The sequence below is a fragment of the Clavelina lepadiformis genome, chromosome 6 (assembly GCF_947623445.1).
Source record: "Clavelina lepadiformis chromosome 6, kaClaLepa1.1, whole genome shotgun sequence".
NCBI classification, from domain to species: domain Eukaryota; kingdom Metazoa; phylum Chordata; class Ascidiacea; order Aplousobranchia; family Clavelinidae; genus Clavelina; species Clavelina lepadiformis.
This window is the reverse complement of record NC_135245.1, coordinates 5319823-5342976: the sequence shown is the minus strand read 5'-3', so window position 1 is coordinate 5342976 and position 23154 is coordinate 5319823. Positions and strand designations below refer to the sequence as shown.

Here is a 23154-nt window from a genome sequence, read left to right as displayed (position 1 = left end):
GACTTCATCGACGTCAACGACTGCTTATCCCGCTCCAGACCATGAAAACTGCCGCAAATTTTGTATTGCTTAAAACAATTAAAAATTGTGTAATTATATGCTGAGTCAATTTCTGTTCGTTTATACAAATCAGTTTTGTTCGTCATGGTCATATCTTGCAGACCCATCCTGTGCGGGAATATATCTTCTTCTCATTTCAATATGTAATTTGGGAAGTTCTGCGACGCGATTATAGACAATTAGGCATATGTTAGCAGTACAAGTTGCTAATTTGAACTTACTGGATTCATGATCATGCATATGCAGGTCATGAGGTGAATCATTCATCTCATAACTTGCGTACGCGAAAGCCGGAAAATCTTTGGCATAAACGGACAAATTTGGAATCCAAACTTCTCCCTCAGAACAACTGCAACAGACAACCACTGAGATACCGGCTAGCAACTCGCATAATATCGCAAGCATTTAAATGAACGCACATTTTACTTTGCAAAAGGTTTATTTTGCGATTAAATAATCCGTCCAATAAAGCATACCGGCATCGACGATATCAAAGCATATTTGTACACACATCACTACATGACAACCGTACCGCTAGTCATCTGAAATTTTAACATTCATAGCAAAAATAAACTTGGCACTGCAAACAATTTACAGATGTTTAGATAAAATATATGAAAATGATAAGGAACACAACAACTTCATTGGGTAACTTCGTGCTTCAACTGTACTATACCCAAACTGAGCTTATGGCGCAACAAACGCAACCTCTCAAAGCCAGTACCGAAAATGCGGCAAATTGCGAAGCGCGTGCAATTACATTTTGATAATAAAACTGCCAAACGGGTGTCTAACAATTTGTCGAAAACTTACATATTGCCAAAAAGTCGAAAAACTAATTTGTACCGTTGCAAACATTTTGTTCCGTTAAAAATGTTCAGTAACGATTTAATTTATTGCAACGAGCAGAAATAGGAAAATTCAAATTATTATTGCACGAGTGTATGGGCTTGGAACAATGTCAATCAGTGCTTGTGTAATTAGGTGGCGGCTTCTACAATTTTTGCACACAAATTAATGTCTATTTCCTAAGCATATATAAAACATATTACAGATTCCAATTATTGTGTACCACAGGAATCGTGGGGATGTCTTTCACGCAAGCACGTGAGCAAATAAGCACGTGACTGATAAAACGCAAGATATGCGTGAAATGTTACCTAACGTTTCAGTAACAACGAATTATGATCAATGAACAAAACAGTAATTGCGTTTAAAACTGCTTTTAAGCAAAATAACGGAATAACGAAACATTTGGAAAAACACGAAACATAACGGCATATTCATCACTGCTTATTATAGGGATACTTTCGAACGAGTGATAATTTGTTAAACTCGGTGCAAACACTTGAATCACAAAATAGGCATAATTTCACCACACATAAAAAACTGAAAAATCGTAATCCGACTGTTAAGCTAAAATCTCATTTTTTTTAAATATATTGGAATTTTTTAAAACAGTAAATAATTAATACAAAGTTTTTCAACCAAATAGATGAGAACGATTTTGAATCATATTCAAAGACGTTCGCGTACGAAATTATTGTACTTTTGTGATTGTCACAAAAATGCTTTCTGGCAAAGTCACAGTAGAATTTAGGAAACTTATGACTGGCTATACTGTAGTTTTTATCTAAATTCTAGACGTTAAACACTATTTCTTGCAATACTGAAAAGAGAATAAAACCAAAAGCTTGAAAACTACCATAGCCAACTACACTGCAAACGTGTCACAACATCTACATTTACAGAACAAACACATTAAACGGGAAATGAAAAGAGCCAGGCAAAATTTTTGAAGCAAAAAAGCCGGCAGGGTTCCATAATTACGGATTTTTAAACTTAAAGCTCTAAGTTCAGTTAAAAGAAAAGAATATAAAGATACATATATATTAATTTAACAAGCGCGTTAAAAAATGGCTACTTGTTTTCCGTCGCAACCTGTGTTGTTTGAGTTACTGTACTTTGTAATTTGAGTATTGGCTATAGGCTTGTTTGGCAGGTTTTCGTTACGGACAATTAGTTTCGGTATCCGCAAATTACGCAACGAAGCAAAATTGCAAAAGTGAAGCTCTCTGGGAAGACAGGGATTAAGTGCAATCAGTTATCAGGTGCTTTTAATGGCATTAGAATTTGTTCGTTATAATTTCAATAGAGTCTTGGAACATTAAAATTTGGTAAAATTGTTCGTTATCCATTGCTTTTGAGACGGCACTAAAGCTATTAATATTACGCAATAAGTTCTAGTTCAAGCAAGCTCTGAGAAATGCAAATCAGGTTAGAACTTAGAAAAAGCAGTTAAAAGCATCATAAAAACTCCCTACGCACAAATGCAATAGCGTGCTTACGTACATGAAAGCAACATGAGCAAAGACGGGCCGCGATCATTATTTACATCAAAGTAAAAATCCGCGGAAAACACCATCGTGGATGACGTCACTCACCCAGGCGAGCCCTTATCTCCAATGACGTCATAACATCAAACCGGAGCGAACCCAGTAAAGGCAAACGCCGGTTCGACCGGTCAGTGCCTTAGGTTGCTCATGCCAAACTTCCAATGCTGTGTAGGGCCGTGGCTGCACTCGGACAACATCAAACCGTCCTTCTTCGCGTTCTTGCTGTCGATGCATAGAGTGCTGGAGTCGAGGCGAAGCTGACTGTTGCTGTTGTCGAATTTCTGTAAATGACAACATGCGCATCACGTATAGGACGATGCAGGAGGTCTTTTGATGGCGTAAGGAAACCAAAAGCTACTTGGGCTTAGTGCTACAGCTACAGGGTGGGCGCCACTATTCTAGACGCGATACGCATCTGTCTTCGATTAAACAAGTCGGATTTTTACGGAAAATGGGCAGAAAAGCCAAAAATTTATTGCATTTTATTTCTGGGCCTTATAACGAAATATCCTACACTAGAGTGTACTGTATATAATATTACGTAATACAACGGCTATGCTAACCACGTAATGGTATATTAAAATTTGCAGCTTAGACGGCGTTTGATCGTTTGACTTATGGTTGAACATAACCATATTTCGCTACCTGTGAAGGATTGTTGTCTTCGCACTGACGCAGCTTGATTGGACTGCCCTCATGTGCGCCTCCGGTGGCGGTCAAACAAAGATCTTGATGCCGAATTTGGTTTTTCTTGTTCATTGAAAATTCCTGTGTCAAGATGAGAAAGATGACAATCGGGAATCACGGATAACGGTAAATGGTCCCATAAAAATAATTACATAGCAATATGAACCATGGCTAGTTCGCAAAACTCAAATTTTGAACAACTTAAATTTAATCTAATGGGCCTGTTCAGCTTAACCATCTTCTACTGGGCACATCAAAAGATTTATATTCTTCATTTAGACCTCGTTCACTTAAATTTACCTGGTTGCCACCGGAATCGTGGCAGTCGTATACTCCTATCGTACCATCATGCACGTGACCTAGCGTATCCATGCACTGGGTGTTGGTTTGCTTGATTGAACCAAATGCAATCGCTTCCTTGCTTGGAAGCCTTTAAAAACACAGCCCGTAAGTACCATAGCAACTTATTGGTAATAATGGGTTCCAGCATTAAGATATTTTAACAAATTTAAGACGACGACGACACGAGTACTTGCCATAACAAACAGTACATTATGGTAGTTGAGACAAATTTGTTTATTTTAAATTTAATCGAAATGCGTAAAAACAAGGTCAACAGTCAGGGTAAGATGTGTATGCAAAGTTAGAAAGAAAATTTTGTCAAAAATCTCATAAAAATATTTACAATAGGGAAATGAACATAAAACCTACTGCCTTGTTGTGTCTATAAAGCTGCATGAGTTAGTTTTGCTGTTAAACCAACAGCAGAATGCAATTACCAACGTAGGCACAGCTGAAGCTTTCTGTATTATGTTGAAGCGAATTGCAGACGGATATACGACGATTAGAATAGCAAGTCACGAAAGTAGAAAATCTATGAAGGACGTGTTCTGTTTATCTAGTCATTCTAATGCTTTGTCAAAACGCCTTCCGCATCACTTAGTTTCAGTGGTCATCAGTAGTTACATGATACCGGTCGCCGTAAAACAGCTATTACTAACAAGCGGCGTTTTGCAACACGTTGTCTAATTTGATGTCGTACGATGTTCGTTGCCCTGAGCATTATTGAAATGGACACCCGAGGTCAGATAAGGCGCATTATGGTTTACCACTCCACATAAAATGTATCTCCGAAACGCGGGCTATGATAGAAAAACGAAACGCGTTATTTCGCAATCAAGCACAAAGTGGCCGAAAATAAACGCAAATAAAATTTGATTTTCGTAGAAAGTGATTTACTGTTTGTGGTTGTACAGTGTACACCACAGAACTCCTTTACGAGTTGAAAACAGGTACAAGCCTAGGAATAAATTCATCACGATCTTGTGTTTTACAGCCTGCTGTCAAATTGCTTTTAATACAATAAAATCCAGTCAATACGCTTTCCGCTTCGCTGGAAAATTGACAAAAATCGATGTAATTCAGACAACTGCTTTGTTCATCTACCTAATCTTATACATGAGCGGCGTTATTCTATCTTAGAGGGCTGTATATCTGGAATTTTATCGTTCATTTGGGAGATATCCAATCAAGATATACGAAAGTGCAGGAAAACAACAATGAATTTAGACAACGCAATTATGATAATTCTGTTTTATCCTCCTTGTGGGCTGGATTAGTATCGATATATCGACCTCAACAAAGTGCAACGATATCAGTTTGAAGTAACAAACAATTACGCAATTTGTCGTCTAGCTTTCAAAGGTCACCTTCAGCCCGGGTAAAACAATGTGAACACTGAACAGTCGAGTTTACGCAAACATATTACAATACCTTTATACAGTACAGGTTTCAAATTATAATATTGTAACTAAGAGGCCCCGACAGCAGGCTTTATGCAAGGGGAACTAACTAACCATTGGTAATGGGTTACCTTAGTTCAGGATAAACCTCCTTCAAATACCAGCTAAATGGTTTGCATTTATTTCTTTCTCGAATTTCCAGGCGTTCTTGTATGCTGAAAAAAAAATCAATCTTAATTACGGAAATTGGACACATAAATTCAATCTTATTCACCAAAATTATTTCTTATTTTGATCAGGTTAAGATCGACTGGCAGCCTAAAGCTCACGCCGAACAAAAAATTATTGGAACGCACGAAAGTTGAAATATAAGGCGGGCAAAACTGTACCAAGACAGGTCTAAACGACTAGTGGAACCTTTGCCTTACTTCACACAAAACATAAACGCCTCGATTACGAATTAACTACAGACATGCTCGCAATTAAGGAAAGTTGTTCTAAAGCACATACTTTCCGAATGGTACAAGACGAGCTGAGGGTACGGCGGCATAATAATATTCCTTGTATTCGTCCATCCATACTTCCGCTGCTCTCCTCGTGTTTCTAAGAAAAAAGTTTTTGATAATTACCCAAAACTACATGGTCCATTTGCCTAATCAATTGTTGTTAACAACAACCGGAAAAAGAGTTTTAAAAGTAAAACGGTTAATCTTCCGTCAACCTGCAGCATTTTCTCCAAAAAATCAAAATATATGCGATTTTAACTACGGACGCATACTTCTTGCATAACCATTTCAGCAGGTCCGGAACACGACGCTAACAGACAGTTGTTTAGATTTATGTCAAAGACCAAATTAATCATTTTTTAAAAAAGCTACGCTTACGTCACTTGTACAAAGTCGAATTTGATTAAAAACCCTTAAGTTCCGCAACTTTTTACAATCACGAACCTAACCACTAATTACCTGGTAAATACATTTCCGCTACCACCTGGAAACGTGTAGGGATGTTGTTTGCGGAAAACGTGGCCTACTCTACTGCAAGGGACGATTTCCAGTTTACCTCCACATTGCCACACACGGAACGAAATCTCTGCCAATTATAGGTTGTTAATTAATCAAAGCACGCAAACGAAACAATCACAAGCTATTGACTGTTACTGCGATCTCAATCTTGATTTACCGAGGTTTTCTCCACCCCACACATCCATTGCGACATCGTATTTGCCGAGTTGGTTGAAGTAACTTTTATCCATTGTGAACAGACCTCCAGCAATCATAGGCGTGCTGAAAATTAACAATATACTCTCTGTAATAATAACAAAAGTTTAAACTTTTTGTATAATTTTTGGTTAACTTTTTAAAAATGAGTGAGATAATAGGCCCATTTAAACTTATTTCCAATTTTACAGCAGTTTTGAACAGTTCTGATCAGGAGTTTCAAAAGTTGCTATACCATGACAATGCAAATCTGCTTTAATGTCGTGTCTTTATAACTAAAGCTCAGTGGATTTACGCTTGACTAAAAGGGATGATAGCTTTTTTGATCCCTTGTAAAGTGTGTGTATTATTGTAGAAAAAATACCTATATAAGGGACGTGTTCTAGCATAAATAGTACTGACAAAGCGACAACAGCTTTTAACATAAATTAAATATCCAGACCGAGGCCCACACCAGCACAGCACTGCACAGTTAACTTTAAAACTTTTAACCTTATGACACTTGAAGCGAGAATTACGTGGTTTAACATAAAAACATGAGTCAGTTTTCCCAGACTTCACCAGAGTCAAACTGTGAAATATGTACCCTTGTAAGACCACTATGCTTACTTGTATGTTGACAGAGCACCCTTATCAGTTAAATGTGTCATTTGTTTAGACAAAACTTGCTTTTTCAGTCATGCCAGACGAATAGACCCTACATGTATTGCTACCAACAGATGACATAGAGTTATTCGAAAATAAATATGAAAACAACTGGCAGTAGAAGAAAGATAAAACTTTGCTACTGATATCAGGAGATAACATGTCTACACATACAGAATTTCCATTATATAGCCTACTATGTTTCAAGTATGATAAAAATTAGCTTATAGTTATTCTTATTTCATAAGGGCTTAAACACAAAGATATATAATAAAGTGGCAATAAAAAAAATATCAATAAGTTTCCACATGGGGAAGGCAAAATAAATTCATACTTAAATAAACCATTTATGCATTGCTGAGTGACAAGTAAAACGGTAAGACATCCAATACAGCAATGTCATTTAAAAAAAAATGAAGCTGCAGCCTAAAGAAAAGGCAATGGGTAAACACAATTAATGTCAAGTGTAGTTTGAGACTGAGGACATATGACTCAGAAAGAGGAAACCAGCTCTGTATTAAGATGTTATAAGGGTCTTTATCAACCCAAGTCGAGGGTACATAATTCAAGTGTGTAACAGATGATATAGCTACACATACATGTTCGCGATTGTTGAAATATAAAATTCAACAACAACAACTATACAGTATTACAAATTGATGTTTTTAGCAGAGACAAAATATGCCTGACCAAAACCAGTTCATGCTTGATTTTACACTTTATTTACTTTACTGTTATGCCTGAAGGCCTTGCATAAACAATAATGTCAACAACTCATAAACATACGCAATTGGTGCAGTTGGGTGACCCTGACGTTTTCTCCTCTCTTCAGGACTCATGTAATCCCATTTAAATACAAGGTTCCAATCAAAACCTGATTACAAAAATTAAAAATTCTGACAGTGCTTTGAAAATAAAATCAATATACATTAATCTACACAAAAAATAAACTGGATTATCATCTACCAATAATAGTTGCTTAAAAAAATTTCTTCAGCAACTACAGTGACATATATAAAATACTTTATTATTCAGGCATACCTCCTTTTAAATCTGCACTCGCTCCAATATACTCAAAATTATCCATATTTACGACATCAATGATAGGACAGACAACAGCTGTCCTGTCTGCAGTCACTCTGGCTACAAGCGGCTCGAGCCAGTTTTGATTGCATTCCACATGAGAATCAAGGAAAGTTAAAATCGAAGCCGTTGCAGCGTCTGCTCCTCGAATACGAGACCTCATCAGCCCTAAAACGTGAGCATATTATACACAAAAAACTGGGATATATGCAAGTATTTTATATAAACTACTCAATATAAAAAAATTACAAGCGCACATTATGAATTAATTGCATTATGTGAAGTAACACAAAAAGTAAACTCCAATTATAACATGTAAAGCAGATAGGCTCATAATAATTAGTGGCGCTCATAAATATTTATTTTCCGACATGAAAATTTAGTTTTGCATTTTACAGTACAAATGACATATCTGTCTTTCCAGTGAACTACAAATGAAATTCAATGAACTGCAAAAATGTTTTACAACAACAGAAGAAAAAACAAAACAGTTAGATTGACATTTTAATACATATCATGCTGGGGTGCATGGAGATCTATAATAAAGACCATCAATACACAGGTTACAAACAATTGGATCAAAAATGGGACATATGTTTTTTTTCTTCTGTTGTGACCATTCATTGTGTACCTTGGTTTAATTTGAAATTTGCTCTAATGAAGGACACATGCAGTTAACCAAAACTAGTCAGTGTCTCACATCACAAATAAATGTTTTATTGTAAGCTTACCTGCTTTATTTGTAAAAACCGCAACTACAAGGTACTTAAAGTCTGACATAAGCCATTTCAAGCTACAGAGGTAAATTTATGAACACAAGCGGGAAATAATAGATCTGTTATATACTCTGAAAACTTGAGTATATATCTTACCTTCTCTATTTTTATTCCTTAAGATCCGAACTTTTTCAATTTTGGCAAGTATCTGGCCATCTTCAGCTGTTATATACATAACAAACGTCATGAAGGAAAAGTGGCACAGGTGGTTAATAACAAATGGCTTATCACCCACTAACCCCAAAATAATCAGCAATGGTAACAATAACATCCATAACTTATTGCATACTGTATGGTTTACTGTCCACTTACGGTTGTCACTGTAGTCATCCACAAGAATAATCTCTCTGACCAGGCTCGGAGGTGATCGGTTTAAAATACTGCAAATTGTTCGAAGCAGGGTTGATCGGGCCTCGTTATGAAATGTTATAATAATGCTGGTTGGTTTAAGTCTTCCAATGTCCCAGCTATCTTGCTTGCACCTACATAGTAGCGAAGGGTAACTTTTTCAAAGCACTTTAATATGGGTGGTTGCTTATCAATACTGTGTGAATATCATAACTTTTGGACACCTTTATTTTCATAACTAAACAGTAAGCATAAGTATCAAAAACACCAAAAAATAATTTATATGTAACTATTAAAACAGTAACATAACTGACAAAGAAACATAATGGTAGGTACAACAGAGTTGGTAACTCACTTGTGATTTCTTGTATCAGGCACAGGTCTATCACACTTTAGCTTGTCTGAAGCTTCTTGATTAAATTTGTTCCTAGCATATTTATCTTCCCCAGGTTTAAGTAGTGTTGCACCAACATATCCGACTTCATCAAAGTTTCTCCATGGTACGCCGTTTAATGCCTGGGCTACATCATCATCAATTTTCATTTGGTTATCAAGGTTAGTTGTATGAAGTAGGTCATTAGCAGGTATGAACTGAACTTTTTTATCATTTTCGCTATTTTTTCTGTTGAGTAAATGGCCTAGCATATCTTTGGGATCAGAATCTTCCCGGTCATTTGTGCCCAATCTTCTGTTCTTTTCAATACTGTCATGGCCAAATATTTTGTCGTCCATGTCAGCAACATTGTCACCAAAGTTTGTGTTTTGACCTTCCCAGGTAAAGTCTTGTTGATGATATGCCTTGTCTTTCTGGTACAAACAAATAGTAGAAATAATCACCAACAAAATTAAAATCAATAAAACCAAAAGGGAGTTGTGTATTCATAGTATATTATCATTTATCGAAAGCAGACTGCATAAAGGTGACTCAACTGATCATATCACAGATGATTTCAAATACATACCTTATTGACATTTGCTGGGTGTGTAAAGGTGGACCAATAGTAAAATACTCCGCCAAACCATACAAAGACAACAACTACTAACTGAGTCTTTCTCCGCATTGCCTACTTTATCTGTAGTTTGTTCCTTCAAGTTGAATTAAACTGTGATTTCCAGACTATTTCTGTGATATCAAAGTTAATGCCAAATATAGTAAAACTTAAACAGATTAAAATGGCTGGACATGAGTGACGTGTCTGACCATCTTCTACTTCCATTCACAACCGACCTGTGTAAAGATTCTTACCGCGTAAACGGGCCACCTGAACGGGAAACTATTCTCGTGGATGGATTCATTTTAGTGGAAACATGCGTGTAGAAACACAGAGTTTGACATACATTGGAAATTTTATGTTTATTTATTAACCGCAGTTTTCATTCAATCAACTAACTCAGTGTTGTTTGTTTATTAGGCCTATAATTTCCATAACTGGAAATTTTGGCATAAAACTTATTGTACATTAATAATTTTCCATTATCTGTCTACTGGATTATCTGACTAATTGATTATGGCCTACTGTTAACTGAAACTCCATGGATACAAGCTGCCTATTTTCTGGCAGCCCATCTCAGACTAACAAAAATTACATTATTATATTATAATACACGAACTCGCGCAAAGTTCAGTAATCGGTAAATTTGCGTCCGCGATAGGAGTTGGAACATCATCCCAGCACAGTACAACAGGGTCAAATCAAATTGCTCAATCAGACAAATGAATGAATCCTGTAGAGTAGACATAAAGCATTTTAGATCTTGGGCCTTGGGGTATTTTCTTGTCTGCCGCCTGCGTCATACAAATCAGTAATGCGTGACTGTCAAATGCCTGTAAACATCTTACGATAATAATTCTTGGCATATAGTCAACTTTTCATTCAACTACCTAATCTTTTCAAATAAGTCTACAAACCGCAGCTTACATTATTTCTTAACTAGTTTTCACACTACCCCATTACAAGTTTGATCCCCCAAAATCGTGTACCTCCCAGACGGCCACGTTTGGCTAACCATAGCCACGTCATTACAACCCCCTTTTTGGAAAAAATGCTGGGGCCTAAATACCTCTAAATTAATTTGAATACTGTGCTCAATGTACTGTCAAATGTTTAAAATTCGATAAACTGGAAGGTACCTATATCGGTATACCAATGGTGGGATTGAAATGTTTTAATATCCGGTTCTCTCACTAGCAGCATGCAATGTTGATCCAGGGCCGATATACACATAGGCCTACTATACATACGCTTGTTAACAACCGGTTCGCACGAACCGGCTCAGTATCTGTTAAAAATAAACGACTGGCTTATCACTAAAAAGCTATTCTCCGGTGCTAAAAAACAAAATTTAAGTTCTTTTCAAACGGCGTTGAACTGACATGGAACCAATAAAGAAATGGGTATGATTAATGTTGCAAAAACTCAAGTAGAGTTTCATGGCAGATAAAACGTTTACACTTTACAAACCACATTTTTTTCATTAAATAAATAATTGATAGTGTTTTTACCATCCAAGTTCGTTATTTTGGTGCGCCGGATAACAAAACCCGCTACTTATGAACTGGTGTCTAAAGTATAATATTCGGTAACCTAGCACTAGCAATAAGAATAATTGTTATAAGAACTTCATCAAAAAATTATTAAACTCTGCAGCGGTGTTCGTTACGCGTGTTTCAAGTTACAATAATGAAACCACTTCAGCTAAAATCGTCGCACGTCATGCACATGCCTCACTTCATTGGTTTGCTGCAAGCCTCATTATGCCTTTAAACATTGTATTCAATACAGAATGTTTAGTATTACCACAATAAAACTTTCTAATGGCCATTTTACGTGTCTCAAGAAATTTAAGAATGAAAGAGTTTATGAACAAAATATAATAAGGAAAATCACAACATAAACAGGCCAATATAAAGCGAAATATGCTACAAATCAGTTAAAACTCTTTTGTTGTTGGGACAACATTTTCAAGTTAAAGCTTTTTACAGCGAGCTTACAGGTTAATAGAATTTCATGCTGTTTTTCATATATGACAAAATACGAAAAGTATCAATTCATTAGTTGAAAGGAATAAATTATAATTTGTAATGATCATTACCATTACAGCATAAATTTGGGACAAATGCAAAAAGCCCATTTAAGCACTGACTAAATTCAGACTTACGTTTTCAACAAAACTATAACAGAAGTCATATATAAAAACCTCGGTGATGGCAGAGTGATCTAAGCCATATGATTTGCGCTGATATAGAGCAATCAAGAATTCTATGGAAAACAGAGCAGTAAAATATAATAGATCAAATGCGTAGCATTTACCAAAAAAAGTGATAATCGCATACAAAACCAGACATTAATCAAAACCTTTACATTGTTGAGTAAAACTTATGTGACCCGGCGGCATAACAGGTGAGTTCCAATGTGCAGAGCTGGTTCGTTTAAAGTAACGCTCCTTGTATCTCTGAAAAATGCGGGAAAGATTAACAGGGTCAAGCAAGTTGGGAAACACATGATCTATGTTTGGAGGAAATCTGTATTGTTTAATAATGGCAGACTGCAACTGGGCACCCTTTGCCCATTTTGGAACAACTTTCTTGGGCTCATCTTCATTGTCGGTGCTGTCATCGCTTCGAAAATCTTCAATATTGTAATCTTCACTAGTTGATGGGAGTAATGGACGACCTGGGCCACGCGGTGTCATGTCATAATTGTTCAATGTCTCATCTTGCGTGTATGTGGTGTTCTGAACAGCTCTAATAGGGGTGCCGTGATTCGTATGAGTTGTGTTCAATACACTCTGTTGCTGAAGAACTTTTATCCGTTCTTCTGCTTCCCGTATTTTTTTGTAATAGGCAGCATCTTCCTGTGGCACTAGTTTCGCTTTGGCAGCTTCTTGTTTGGCAGCTTCTTGTTTGGCAGCCCCCTCACGAAGTCTTCTTTCTTCTTCCACTTTCTTTCTCAAATCTTCTCTCTTCTTAGCAGCTTCCATTTTCTTTCGAAGCTTTTCTTCAAGGGCCTTCTTTTCTAACTCTTCTTGCTTTCTTTTAGCTTCTTCGTCTTCCCTCCTTTTGGCTTCCTCTCTTTCTCGTACCAATTGTTCCTCTTGCTTCAGTTGCTCCTCTCTAATCCTCTCTTCCTCCTTTAACTTTTTCAGCTCTTCCTTTTTGCGCTTTTCTTCGGCCCGGGCAAGTTTAGCTTCTTCCTTTTTCTGCCTCCTTAAAACTTCTCGTTCACGACGAGCATTCTTTTGCTCTTCAATCCGTTTGAGTTTTTCTTCTTCTTCTTCTTTGCGCTTTGCTTCAGCTTTCGACTGTTTCTCCATTTCACGTAACATTTTAACATTCTCTTCGACTCTGCGCTGATTTTTGTTGCGATCTGCATCAGCAATTCGCTGCTCCCATCGATCTTGAAGTTGATCTTTTCTCTCTTTTTCTGCCTTTTCCCTTGCCATGCGGATTTCAATAGCTCTCTTTGCACGTTCCTCTCGTTTCTTTTTTTGTTCTGTGATTCTCAGTTGTTTTTCCTCTTCAAGTTTGTGTTGAAGTTCCTCTTCCTTGCGTCTTTTTTCCTCCATTTGTTTTTTCTTGAGCAAAGCATCATTTTCTTTGTTTATTTTTTCTGGTGTGTTCCTCAAGAGGAATGACTTCACGGTGTTGTTAATATTTGAGGAGGTTGGTGTCTGTAGCATTCGAAACTCAAAACGAGAGCGTGTTGGAACAGGAGATGCTCGACCTGGAGTTTTGCGTGCACGGCTTGCAGCAGTGGAACGATTCAAGAATTTTGACACTTGCACAATATTACGAGGTCGTTTTTGTTTAGGCGGACTTGGAGTAGACAAACCTCCTGCTTTGTTCTCACAATGAAACGAGGTGTCTTTACCCAGGTGAGCTCGAGACCTCTTTAGCTGTCCAGCAGATTTGATAGAAGTGGATTTTTTAATATTTCGTTTTATAGTTGGCCTGACAATTGGTTTTATAATTTTCGGTTTGGATATGTACTTTTTCAGACCTTCTTTGTTACGCTGATCTCTGTCCTCACCGATTTCCTGAATAGGCGAAATAGTGCTTTCTGTGTCATCATCTGTTGTGGCACTCTTTTCTGTAGTGGTGAGGTTATTGCACAAAGTGGTATTTTCTGCATTGAGTGAGCTTATACTGACATTCTGCATTACCTTGAGCCGCTGACTTTGACGAGTTGATCTTCGTTTTGCAGCTAGCCCATCTAAACATCTCGCAGTACTCTTGATGGATTTTCGAAGGGAGTATGATTTTTTTGGAGGAATGGATGTTGTTTTCGTAGCTGGAACTGGTTCATCATCTTCCTTATCACTCTTATCTGAGAGAGTAAAAATGAAATCACTCTGCTCCATGGTGTCTTCTTTTGGGTTGGAACGGATTTCCTGATTTGACACAAATTCATCAAGATCAATCGTCGCTGCGGAGGATGAGCACACTGAAGAGATATTGGCTGATATTTGTGAAGATGAAGTGGCGCATTCTGATTTTCTTTTCAAACTGTTACGTTCTTCATTTGCAGAATTTATGATCTGTGATATAGAGGCACGCCCATCTGTTGCAGCTTCATCCATTTCTTCAGGTTCATCTTGCTCCACAGCAATGGCCAAAGTATTACATGAATCATTAGCATCCACTTCCATCACACTGCTTTCAACTGCTTTCTCATCAGTTTCAGTAGACTTTTTGTCAACGAGTTGCTCTTCTTTCGAATGGGTTCCAGAGCCTCCAGTTTGACGATATGGCTGTTTATCAGTAGCTTCTGTAACCTCAGCAACAGCATGCTCGTGATATTCAATCAGCTGACGCACTTTAGGAGAGTGATGAGGAGAGGTTTGGCTAATGTGCTCTTCGAAAACAGCAGTGTTGTTAGTAACAGTTTTACTTGTTTCCTTTGAGAACTCTTCAGGCTGTGAAGGGGAAATTTTGTCAACCTTTTTCTGTTTCTTAGTCTGCTTAACAAGTCCAAGAGAAGTTAACGTGTCAATAACTTCCATTGAAATGCGAGGATTATTTTCACTTCTTGCTTGTCTTCTTGAGCTCCTTCTGGGTGGTACTTGAAGCACACTTTTCTTTTTCTGTATTCCTCGAGTGCGAGATTTTGTCTTCGTAGCTGCAGAAGGAGTTTTAGGGTGTAACGGAACACTAAAATTATCTTTACCAAGCTTAGCAAGGCTGTCAAAAGTATTTTGTTTTAAATTCTCAAATGTTGCTCGGCAGGTGCGTACGTGTTGCATCAAGGTTTCCAAGGCCCCACTGCTAGGAGAAGTGTCTTCCCATGATAGTTCTAAAGAGCCGTACACTTTAAAATTTCCATCTTTGTTTGGATAATTAATCAGAGGTATATAGTCTCTATCAGGCGATTGCCATAAACAGGGCAGACTCCTGCTATCGAAAGCAATGGAAGTGATGTCCATATTATGCAAAATAATACCGTGTAACAAAATAAAAAACGTCTAAGTTCATAAAATCTAAAAAACAAAATATAGTCAGTTGGGGCAAAAAAAAACATAGGGGTACTTGGGGTAAAAAAGGACAGCCCCCCCAACTCCCCCTAAGAATGATTTTTTTGAAAAAGCTTTGCATGGTTAGAAACATCATTTATTTGCATAGTTTTTTAACATACAATACAGGTCTAGAGGTAAGTACTCTTCAGGAACCATGCAAATCACTAAATTGACCCAAAAACGGTCCAAAAAAACTTTTTTTGCTCTTTACTAAACTTTTTGTGGATCGAAAACGATGGTTAAAAATCACACTCTTTTTATGTGTATCTACATGATATTTTAGTATGATTGTACTCCAGTACTTCAATTTTGATTGCTGTTAACCTTTCATTCTATTCTATGTTGTCTTTTTTTACCCCAAAACTACACAATGTGTTGGGGCAAAAAAAGACAGTTGTTTTTATTTTCCCTGTGCTTGTTTTTTTTTACCCCATCTTTAATAACTTTCATTTTAGAACGATTTTGGTTGCTATAAGGAATTAAACTAGCACTTTAATGCTTTACTTGCATTGTCTCAGTTTCCTGATCTCTAGTAAATACATTAATCCTAATGTACTGATGATTCATTTGAAATTAAGTTAAGCGAGTGAAGTTAAGCGTTAAGTTTTACTCTCCAATCATTTTGTTTTGTTCTTTGCAGTTAATTGATTTATGTACCATTCCACTTTGTTGAACTCCTGCCAAATAGCTATTCAAAAGCTTAACCTTCTTGTAAGCATTTACCAGTTTCAGAAGTCTCTGTTCAGTAGTAGTTTAACCAGTCCTGGTAGCATTGTGTTTCTCCAAAAGATGAAGAAGGCAATCCAATTTTGGAAAAGACCAGTCCACAGGAAACTGAATGGTCAAGTAATGTGGAAGAAATGCCATCCACCTCATCAATCCGCAACGTTTAAGCTGTTTCCACACCGTCGACGAGCACCACAGTACAATCACGGATCAGAACAACAAAGGACATCATCAATGAGTTGCAACTTCACGCTCCCGAAGGGATGAAGTATGAAATACGGCTTTGTGTCAAAAGATGAATCGGTTTCGATAGAAAGTGTGTTAAAATCAAGGGGACGACAAACAAATGACAAGAAGAAAAAAAGAAAAAAGAGTGAAGATGAATGGAAGCATTTTAACAAATGAAGAATTTAACGAGCAAGTTGAAAACTTTGAAGCAAATGGAACAATTGCAAAAAAGAGAAAAGCTGGGAGAAGGAAAAGGAACGCAGACGAAGATGAAGAAATAAATTCACTGGACTTGGAGGAGGAGGAAGAAATAGAAAGAAGGATGGAGCGGAAAATTCAAAGACAAATGGATGAAGACATGAGGAGAGTAGATACAGAGGATGAGATGGTAGAAGAGTCTGACGATGAATCTGAAGAAATGAATGACAAAACAAGAGAAGACACAGTTGTTAGAATGGAAGATGTAGAGGAAGAGATGTAACTGAAGAAAGTGTAAACGAACAGAAGAAAGAAAAGAGAACATTTAAATTGGAAATAAACAAAAAGCAAGTTGGAAAGTACTTTGCAGTGTTTTGGGAGAAGCCAAAAACATATTATTGGGGAAAACTTCTGAAGGTCTTCAGAGACGAGGTTGATGGAAAAATTGAGCAAGCTGAATTTAAGTTTTGGGACAAGAAATCAACTTCAGAAGATGCAGTGTATTGGGACTGGCAAACAAAGGAAGACATAGATATAGTCACCGTTGAAAATTGTTTTTGGGGTCCTTCAACCGCAGTGTTAATTTCTGTCGGACGTGCAAAATCATATTTTGGTTTTGCCGAAGAAGAGGAAGTGAAAGAAAAATTTGTGTTCCTAAGCAAATATGGACTTCATAATGCATAAACTTTTTTGTTTGTTTGAACAAGATGTTACAGTTTCATCCTCATCTGTATATATTGCTATTTCTTCTGCTTTGTGTTGCTTTTAATAAACAAAATTTGCTGTTGAAATTGATTGTTTTTTTTTACCCCGAGCATGGTTTTTATTGCCCCAAACACTGGGGAAAAAAAAGCAACACAAAATATTTGATAAAAATAAAAAGAATAAACATAATGCTCCAATTTTTTGGATACATCAATGGAATATTAATATTGATCAATAGAAGGTAAAACTTGACTTTTTGGTCCATTTTTTAGCGAGAAAATCAAAAGTTTGTCAATTTTGCATTTTTTTGCCCCACTTGACTATATAGATGTAATTGCTAAAATTGTAGTTTTGTAGTTGAAGGACTTTTAAGTTGTCTGTTTGAAGCTAGTGAGCACAACATTTAATTTTAGTTTTGCTTCTAAAATTGCATATTGCTACTCAAACTATAACTTTGCTTGAATTCAAATATCACTAATATACATTTTCCCACTTTACTCTTTTTTACATTTTACAAGTCTTAGACATAAAGGCATAGATGTCTATTCCCGGGGTCAGACCCCCAGTTAAAAATCAAGAGAGCAAAATATTATTTCGCCCACTAATTTTGATCTTAAGTTAATGCATGGAAGTTCTTTTTTAATCAAACATTTTTTATTAAATTATTATTATATTTTTCTTATATTTCAATATCAACGTTCATGTCTTACTTAAATTGCTATATATGCAGTATACAGTATAATGTGTTTTTTTGAAATCATCCACGATGTGAATGAGGAGGCTAAAAATTTAAATTCATGTATCTTTCCCTTTTCTGCTCAATATTCCTGTCCATCAAGCCCATGACATCTTACTCATTAGTCATTACTTTAGTGTATCACTCGGCATTAACTTTTAAAACTGTCTTGAGGTAACGTACTGGTAGGGCAATACAGCATTTTTTTACATAACGCCAAGAACTTGATTAGTTGTTCATTCAATCTGTGTTTTTTTTGTCCTTCATTTTTTAAAGCCTGTTTAGGTTTATTTTTGGCATAAAAAATATTTGCATGACCTAACATTGGTGATGGTTCCTTTCTGCTTAAGCCCTTTTTGAACTTATTAGGCCTTGTGTGTTATTCCTTGTACTACAGTACTCAAAACCACCACTGTCAATGCACTACCACAGTGGTTCCCAAACTATGGTACGCGTACCACTAGTGGTACACGAAGATCTTCCAGGTGGTACGCGAGCAACTTATCAAGTTCACACCAAACGATCACAAAAACTTTTATTGTCGTCGGCATTATTTTAATTCACATAAATTAGGCAGAGCGTGGAATTTCATGCTTTATTCCCTACTGAATACTAATTCCTTAGGGAATTGACGCATTGGATTGTAAAACAGGGTTTCTTTGTAACGAAACACAACGTCATTAATTACTACGTAACAAATCCTTGAAGTCAGTTTTTGTAATACCTTAGTTATGCTGTAGCACTGTAGCGAGGGCGGTAAAAGTTCGACTAATTTTTGTTTAATATTCACGAGCGTTTAGTAAACATTTGGCCTATCATTTTTTATTTTTGAATTCTGAAGTTTTGTCGGACCACCTACAATGTAGGTGGTACGAGAACGCTGCATGAACCAAAAAAATGGTACACAAGTAGATAAAGTTTGGGAACCACTGCTCTACCAGTTTCAGTGATCTGGCTAGCAACAAAAGCCACAAGAAAATTAACAAAAATGCCAACGGATAAACAAAGAAAAATAAGTTAAATAGCATTAACCTATTAAAAGTAACTTGTCTCGGCCTAAGGAACCCCATTCATTAATTTTGTAGCAAGACCAAAAGTTGGACCACCCTGGTCTAAATGAGTTGTCTGAAATTAAAAAAATAAAAGCTTAACGAGCTGTAGACTTATTGTGTTTTCTTAGCGTGTATGCTGGTGATTAGTCTTTCTTATGTGCTGGTAATAAAGCTACTGGGTCAAGTAACATGTTTGAATTTATATAGATGGTTGGACGCAGGCACTGAAAAAAAGACTGCCACACATCTTCATAAACCAATATTTGCATTAAGTCAAAAGCAACATAAATACACTAACACAAAATTCTATTAAAACAAGTCATTAAACCATCAAGTGAGTTAGGTCTCTTTTACTTTTGCACTCCCTAATGAAGACCTGAATGGGAGGGAGTTATGAGGTAATAGAAAGATACTGTGGCAAGATAATTCGTCAATACTCAATCCCGATACGAGAGTGCAAAAGTAAAGAAGAGCAATAAGATTATGGTAAACCAGTGGCTCTCAAACCGAGGGTGTTTTGTTGGGTGCCAACTGCCAAGTATGCCTTTAAATTTCAAAAAGTTAATTTGTTTTTTAGTTTGGAGAAAACATTAACCAGTGGCAATCCTGTGAGTCTATTTCCGGGTAGCCTACTTAATTCAAAATTGTTTTATATGGTCTTAAATCACTATACAAAGTGTACAATATAAATTAGCCGGTATTGTACATATAAATATGACAAGAAAATTTCATTTCAAGACATGTTAAAGCAATGTTTGGGACGAGAAGACAAACACGGGAGTTTTAGACCCTAGTTTAAAAAACTTTTGCTCCCCTTTTGACACAATCCTAAACATGCCGTTGGTAAATTTAACTCACTGCACACATTTTGGATAAATGTATCGACTATACAGTGAGTTATCAAAAATGCCGTCAAATCGCTGATGTCCACTCTTAACCGTTCACTTATCTTTGCAAGCAAGTACACAATGTGACCTGCATAATTAAGGCTGTGGAATCGATACCAAAAACCTTTGACTACTTTCCGACTCCTTTTTTTGGTGCCATGACTCCGACTCCTCTACAATTTCCCTAACAACGGTCAAAAAACGTAATAATAACGTTATGACAGTGTTAGGTGATCTTTCATTAGTTGTTTAAAGTCAAGATTGAAAGTAGTGTTAGTGAAACAAAATGCTGTACATTATAATAAGAAGATAATCCAAACCACATTTAAGAGGTCATCATTAGTTGGAGTCAAGACAATTTTACAGACCCTGATTCCAACGACTTAAAAATCCTTCGACTCCGACTGAACAGCCATGTGCACAATGATTGCTGTTAAAAAGGATTAGATTAAAAACAGAATTAGACTAGTCATGAACATTAACATGCTTGTGATTTGTCCAGCACTGAAAAATGTATTAACTACTTCCAGACAATAAATAAGCCCATTCGTCCAATTATGATACATAACATATAGCAAAAGGACAACAATATAGACTATTTCCATTTTTGTTAAATGCAATTACTCTGTGTGATCACTGATCAAGATGGGTCGTGATTTCACCTGAAAAGGTGAAATTGGGTCATGAGTTATAAAAGTTTGAGAACCATGGTGGTAACAAACATCGTCATCTACACTCAAAATTACACATCACAAGAGTGATGAGGGCCTGTCACCATTTTAGTACAAAAAACATGTGTTTGAAAGATATTTTGTACTAACAAAAGAACACTGCAATGCAGTGCTTGCTATCATTATGTCCTACGCACTCATTAATTAATTGCGTTAAATAGTACAATAGATCAAGCAAAATGGCATATTAGCAAAAACTTAATGCATGATGAAGGTGGTAGGCATGATAACTAAACTAGCGCGGCTAGACATGAAATTTTTGAATATGAACTGGGTTCCATTCCGCAATTAGATCTTGCTTGAGTTACAGGCCATAGTGAAAAGTGTGGAACCTGCATGCAGGAGGTTCATCAGCCTTTGTGCCAAACTTGTATATGTTCATATCAATTATGATATGTGGTGCTAACCTCGTTGTGAACTGGTCAAACAAAAACACTCACAGTATTCTATTTCATGTATATTTTATGTAATGATTCTATATAGGATATAGGGCAAAACGGCAATTCTGCGCCGAACAACAGGGAAATATGGTGCTACTTACACATTTTATAATCTGCCAGTAGGAGTAGGCCAATGCTGCGCTTGTATCTCACTAAAAAATTTAAAGAATAAAAAGAGAAAAAAAAACAAAGTATGGTCACCAATGCTAGCCTATCATACACAGTGCCGGATTTATCAATAGGCTACGCAGGTTGAAGCCTAGGGCCTCAAAGTCCAGGGGCCTCGAAATTCAATTTCGAAGTTTGGGATTGATGCCGCTTTAATTGCTTTAGAGAACCTTGCGTCTTATTTTTAGGGCAGGGGTTCGTCTTTTGGGCATTTTGACACCTTGGTATACCATTTTGTACCAAAGACATCCCAAAATTAAGAACATGCAAATAGTGTCTTGTTTTTTTTAAGAACATTGGTTGCTTTGCACGTACAGTCGAATCTGACTTCAAAAATAAAATAAGGGGCCTAACTGCCGCCTAAAGGGCCTCTCATGATCTAAATCCGGCCCTGATCATACACCATTGATCTGACATCCTTTAAATATTTACAAAGTACGTAGACGGTAAGTAATAGCATCTAAACGCAAAGTCCAAAGCTGAAAGAAGAACTAAACTAATGAAGCACACAATGAAAAATAGTCGATTAGATTTAGACCAAGACCCCAGGAGCCGAGGTTAATCCGTATCCTAGCCTAGAACTTCAACAAAAGTTGAGTTTCCCGCTTTTTCAAATTTTACTCTCACACAATCAAATTGTTGTCCACGGTTCATTGCGTTTGTCTTTTTTTTGTAGAAACCTGAAAGCTGCAATATAAAATATAGACATCCTATAATACGTTTTACAAAAAAGAACTTTTGAAAGGAAAGTTGCTGTTTCTGCAGAAATCGTATCTGTTTGTTGACAAAACATCTGCTTGCAAGAACCTTTGCTTTTAACTTTGAACTGACGTCATCGTGGAGGTTTGGTAAGGTATGCAGAGATGGGTAGTCGGTACTTTGAAAGTACCATCAGTAACGGTACCAGTAACGCTGTTCCAAGTGCAATTTTTTCACCAATTCGGGTCCAGCAGCAGGTTCCTCGACCATTAGGTCAAAACATATGTGGCCTCACTTCTTGCAGCTTTGATAGACATCTGTAGATTAAAAAAGAACAACAAACGGAAAAAGTTAACATAAAGATTTCATTAAAATCATAATTTGAAAAACATGTTTTCTGAAACCTTGAAATAATCATGTTGAAAAATATCGAGTACCGGGATCGACTACAATTTCTTGAAAAAAGTAGTTCGGTACTTTTTATTAAATGTAGATGATAAATGTTCGCTTGCCACTAACACTTTGAGATGGCACCGTAAACACAAAGTCTACGCAGCTTTAGTGTATATAACCGACCATTAGCACCAACTACCCAGGTTTGAGTCGGCCGCATCTCTTTGGAAATTATCAAGTAGCAGGCGAGCCCACTCGCCACACTAAGTTGGTTTTGGTTCACAGCATTGTAACACTAATACAGCACTTTTGTTTGTGCGTATCATTCAGATCTAAAAGACACAACCAGCCCAACTGAGGAAAGTAGCCTAATCATGGTAGTGGTAACTGGTAACCAAATTTCGTGCTTGGATGTTGTAGGCTACTGTTGCCAATACTTTGTTACATTGGCCTTTCAAACTAGTACTGGAGCATTTGAAATCGCTGGGAAAAGATTTAACAACAAAAGAATTTGCGAGTTCTTATTTTTCACTACAAAAGCTTATCACTCAAATAAAGAAATATGTGACCAAATAATATAACAGCAAAATGTTAAAAACAAAACTTTGTCCACACTTTTATCACAATATTAAAATAATACACTTTTGAAACTAAATTTTTACAAGAAATGTTTGACCACTGTAATACTGTATCTTTAATAGGTAAGAAAGAATATATATGC

General features: G+C 36.6%; 2 protein-coding genes across 2 annotated transcripts; both read right to left on the bottom strand.

Annotated features, from left to right (window-relative positions):
• Window positions 1-480: 480 nt before the first annotated feature.
• LOC143463465 (polypeptide N-acetylgalactosaminyltransferase 2-like) lies at window positions 481-10683 on the bottom strand. Its single transcript, XM_076961943.1, has 13 exons — window positions 9920-10683; window positions 9313-9764; window positions 8922-9091; window positions 8706-8771; window positions 7792-8001; window positions 7537-7624; window positions 6068-6171; window positions 5851-5977; window positions 5396-5488; window positions 5017-5100; window positions 3444-3573; window positions 3102-3224; window positions 481-2737 (listed from the first exon to the last, which is right to left on the bottom strand). The coding sequence occupies exons 1-13, from the start codon at window positions 10016-10018 to the stop codon at window positions 2585-2587; spliced, it is 1899 nt and encodes a 632-aa protein (XP_076818058.1). The 5' UTR covers window positions 10019-10683; the 3' UTR covers window positions 481-2584.
• A 1027-nt stretch (window positions 10684-11710) lies between these two features.
• LOC143463464 (uncharacterized) lies at window positions 11711-15430 on the bottom strand. The gene has a single exon (XM_076961942.1). The coding sequence runs from the start codon at window positions 15378-15380 to the stop codon at window positions 12303-12305; it is 3078 nt and encodes a 1025-aa protein (XP_076818057.1). The 5' UTR covers window positions 15381-15430; the 3' UTR covers window positions 11711-12302.
• Between the last annotated feature and the right edge of the window lie 7724 nt (window positions 15431-23154).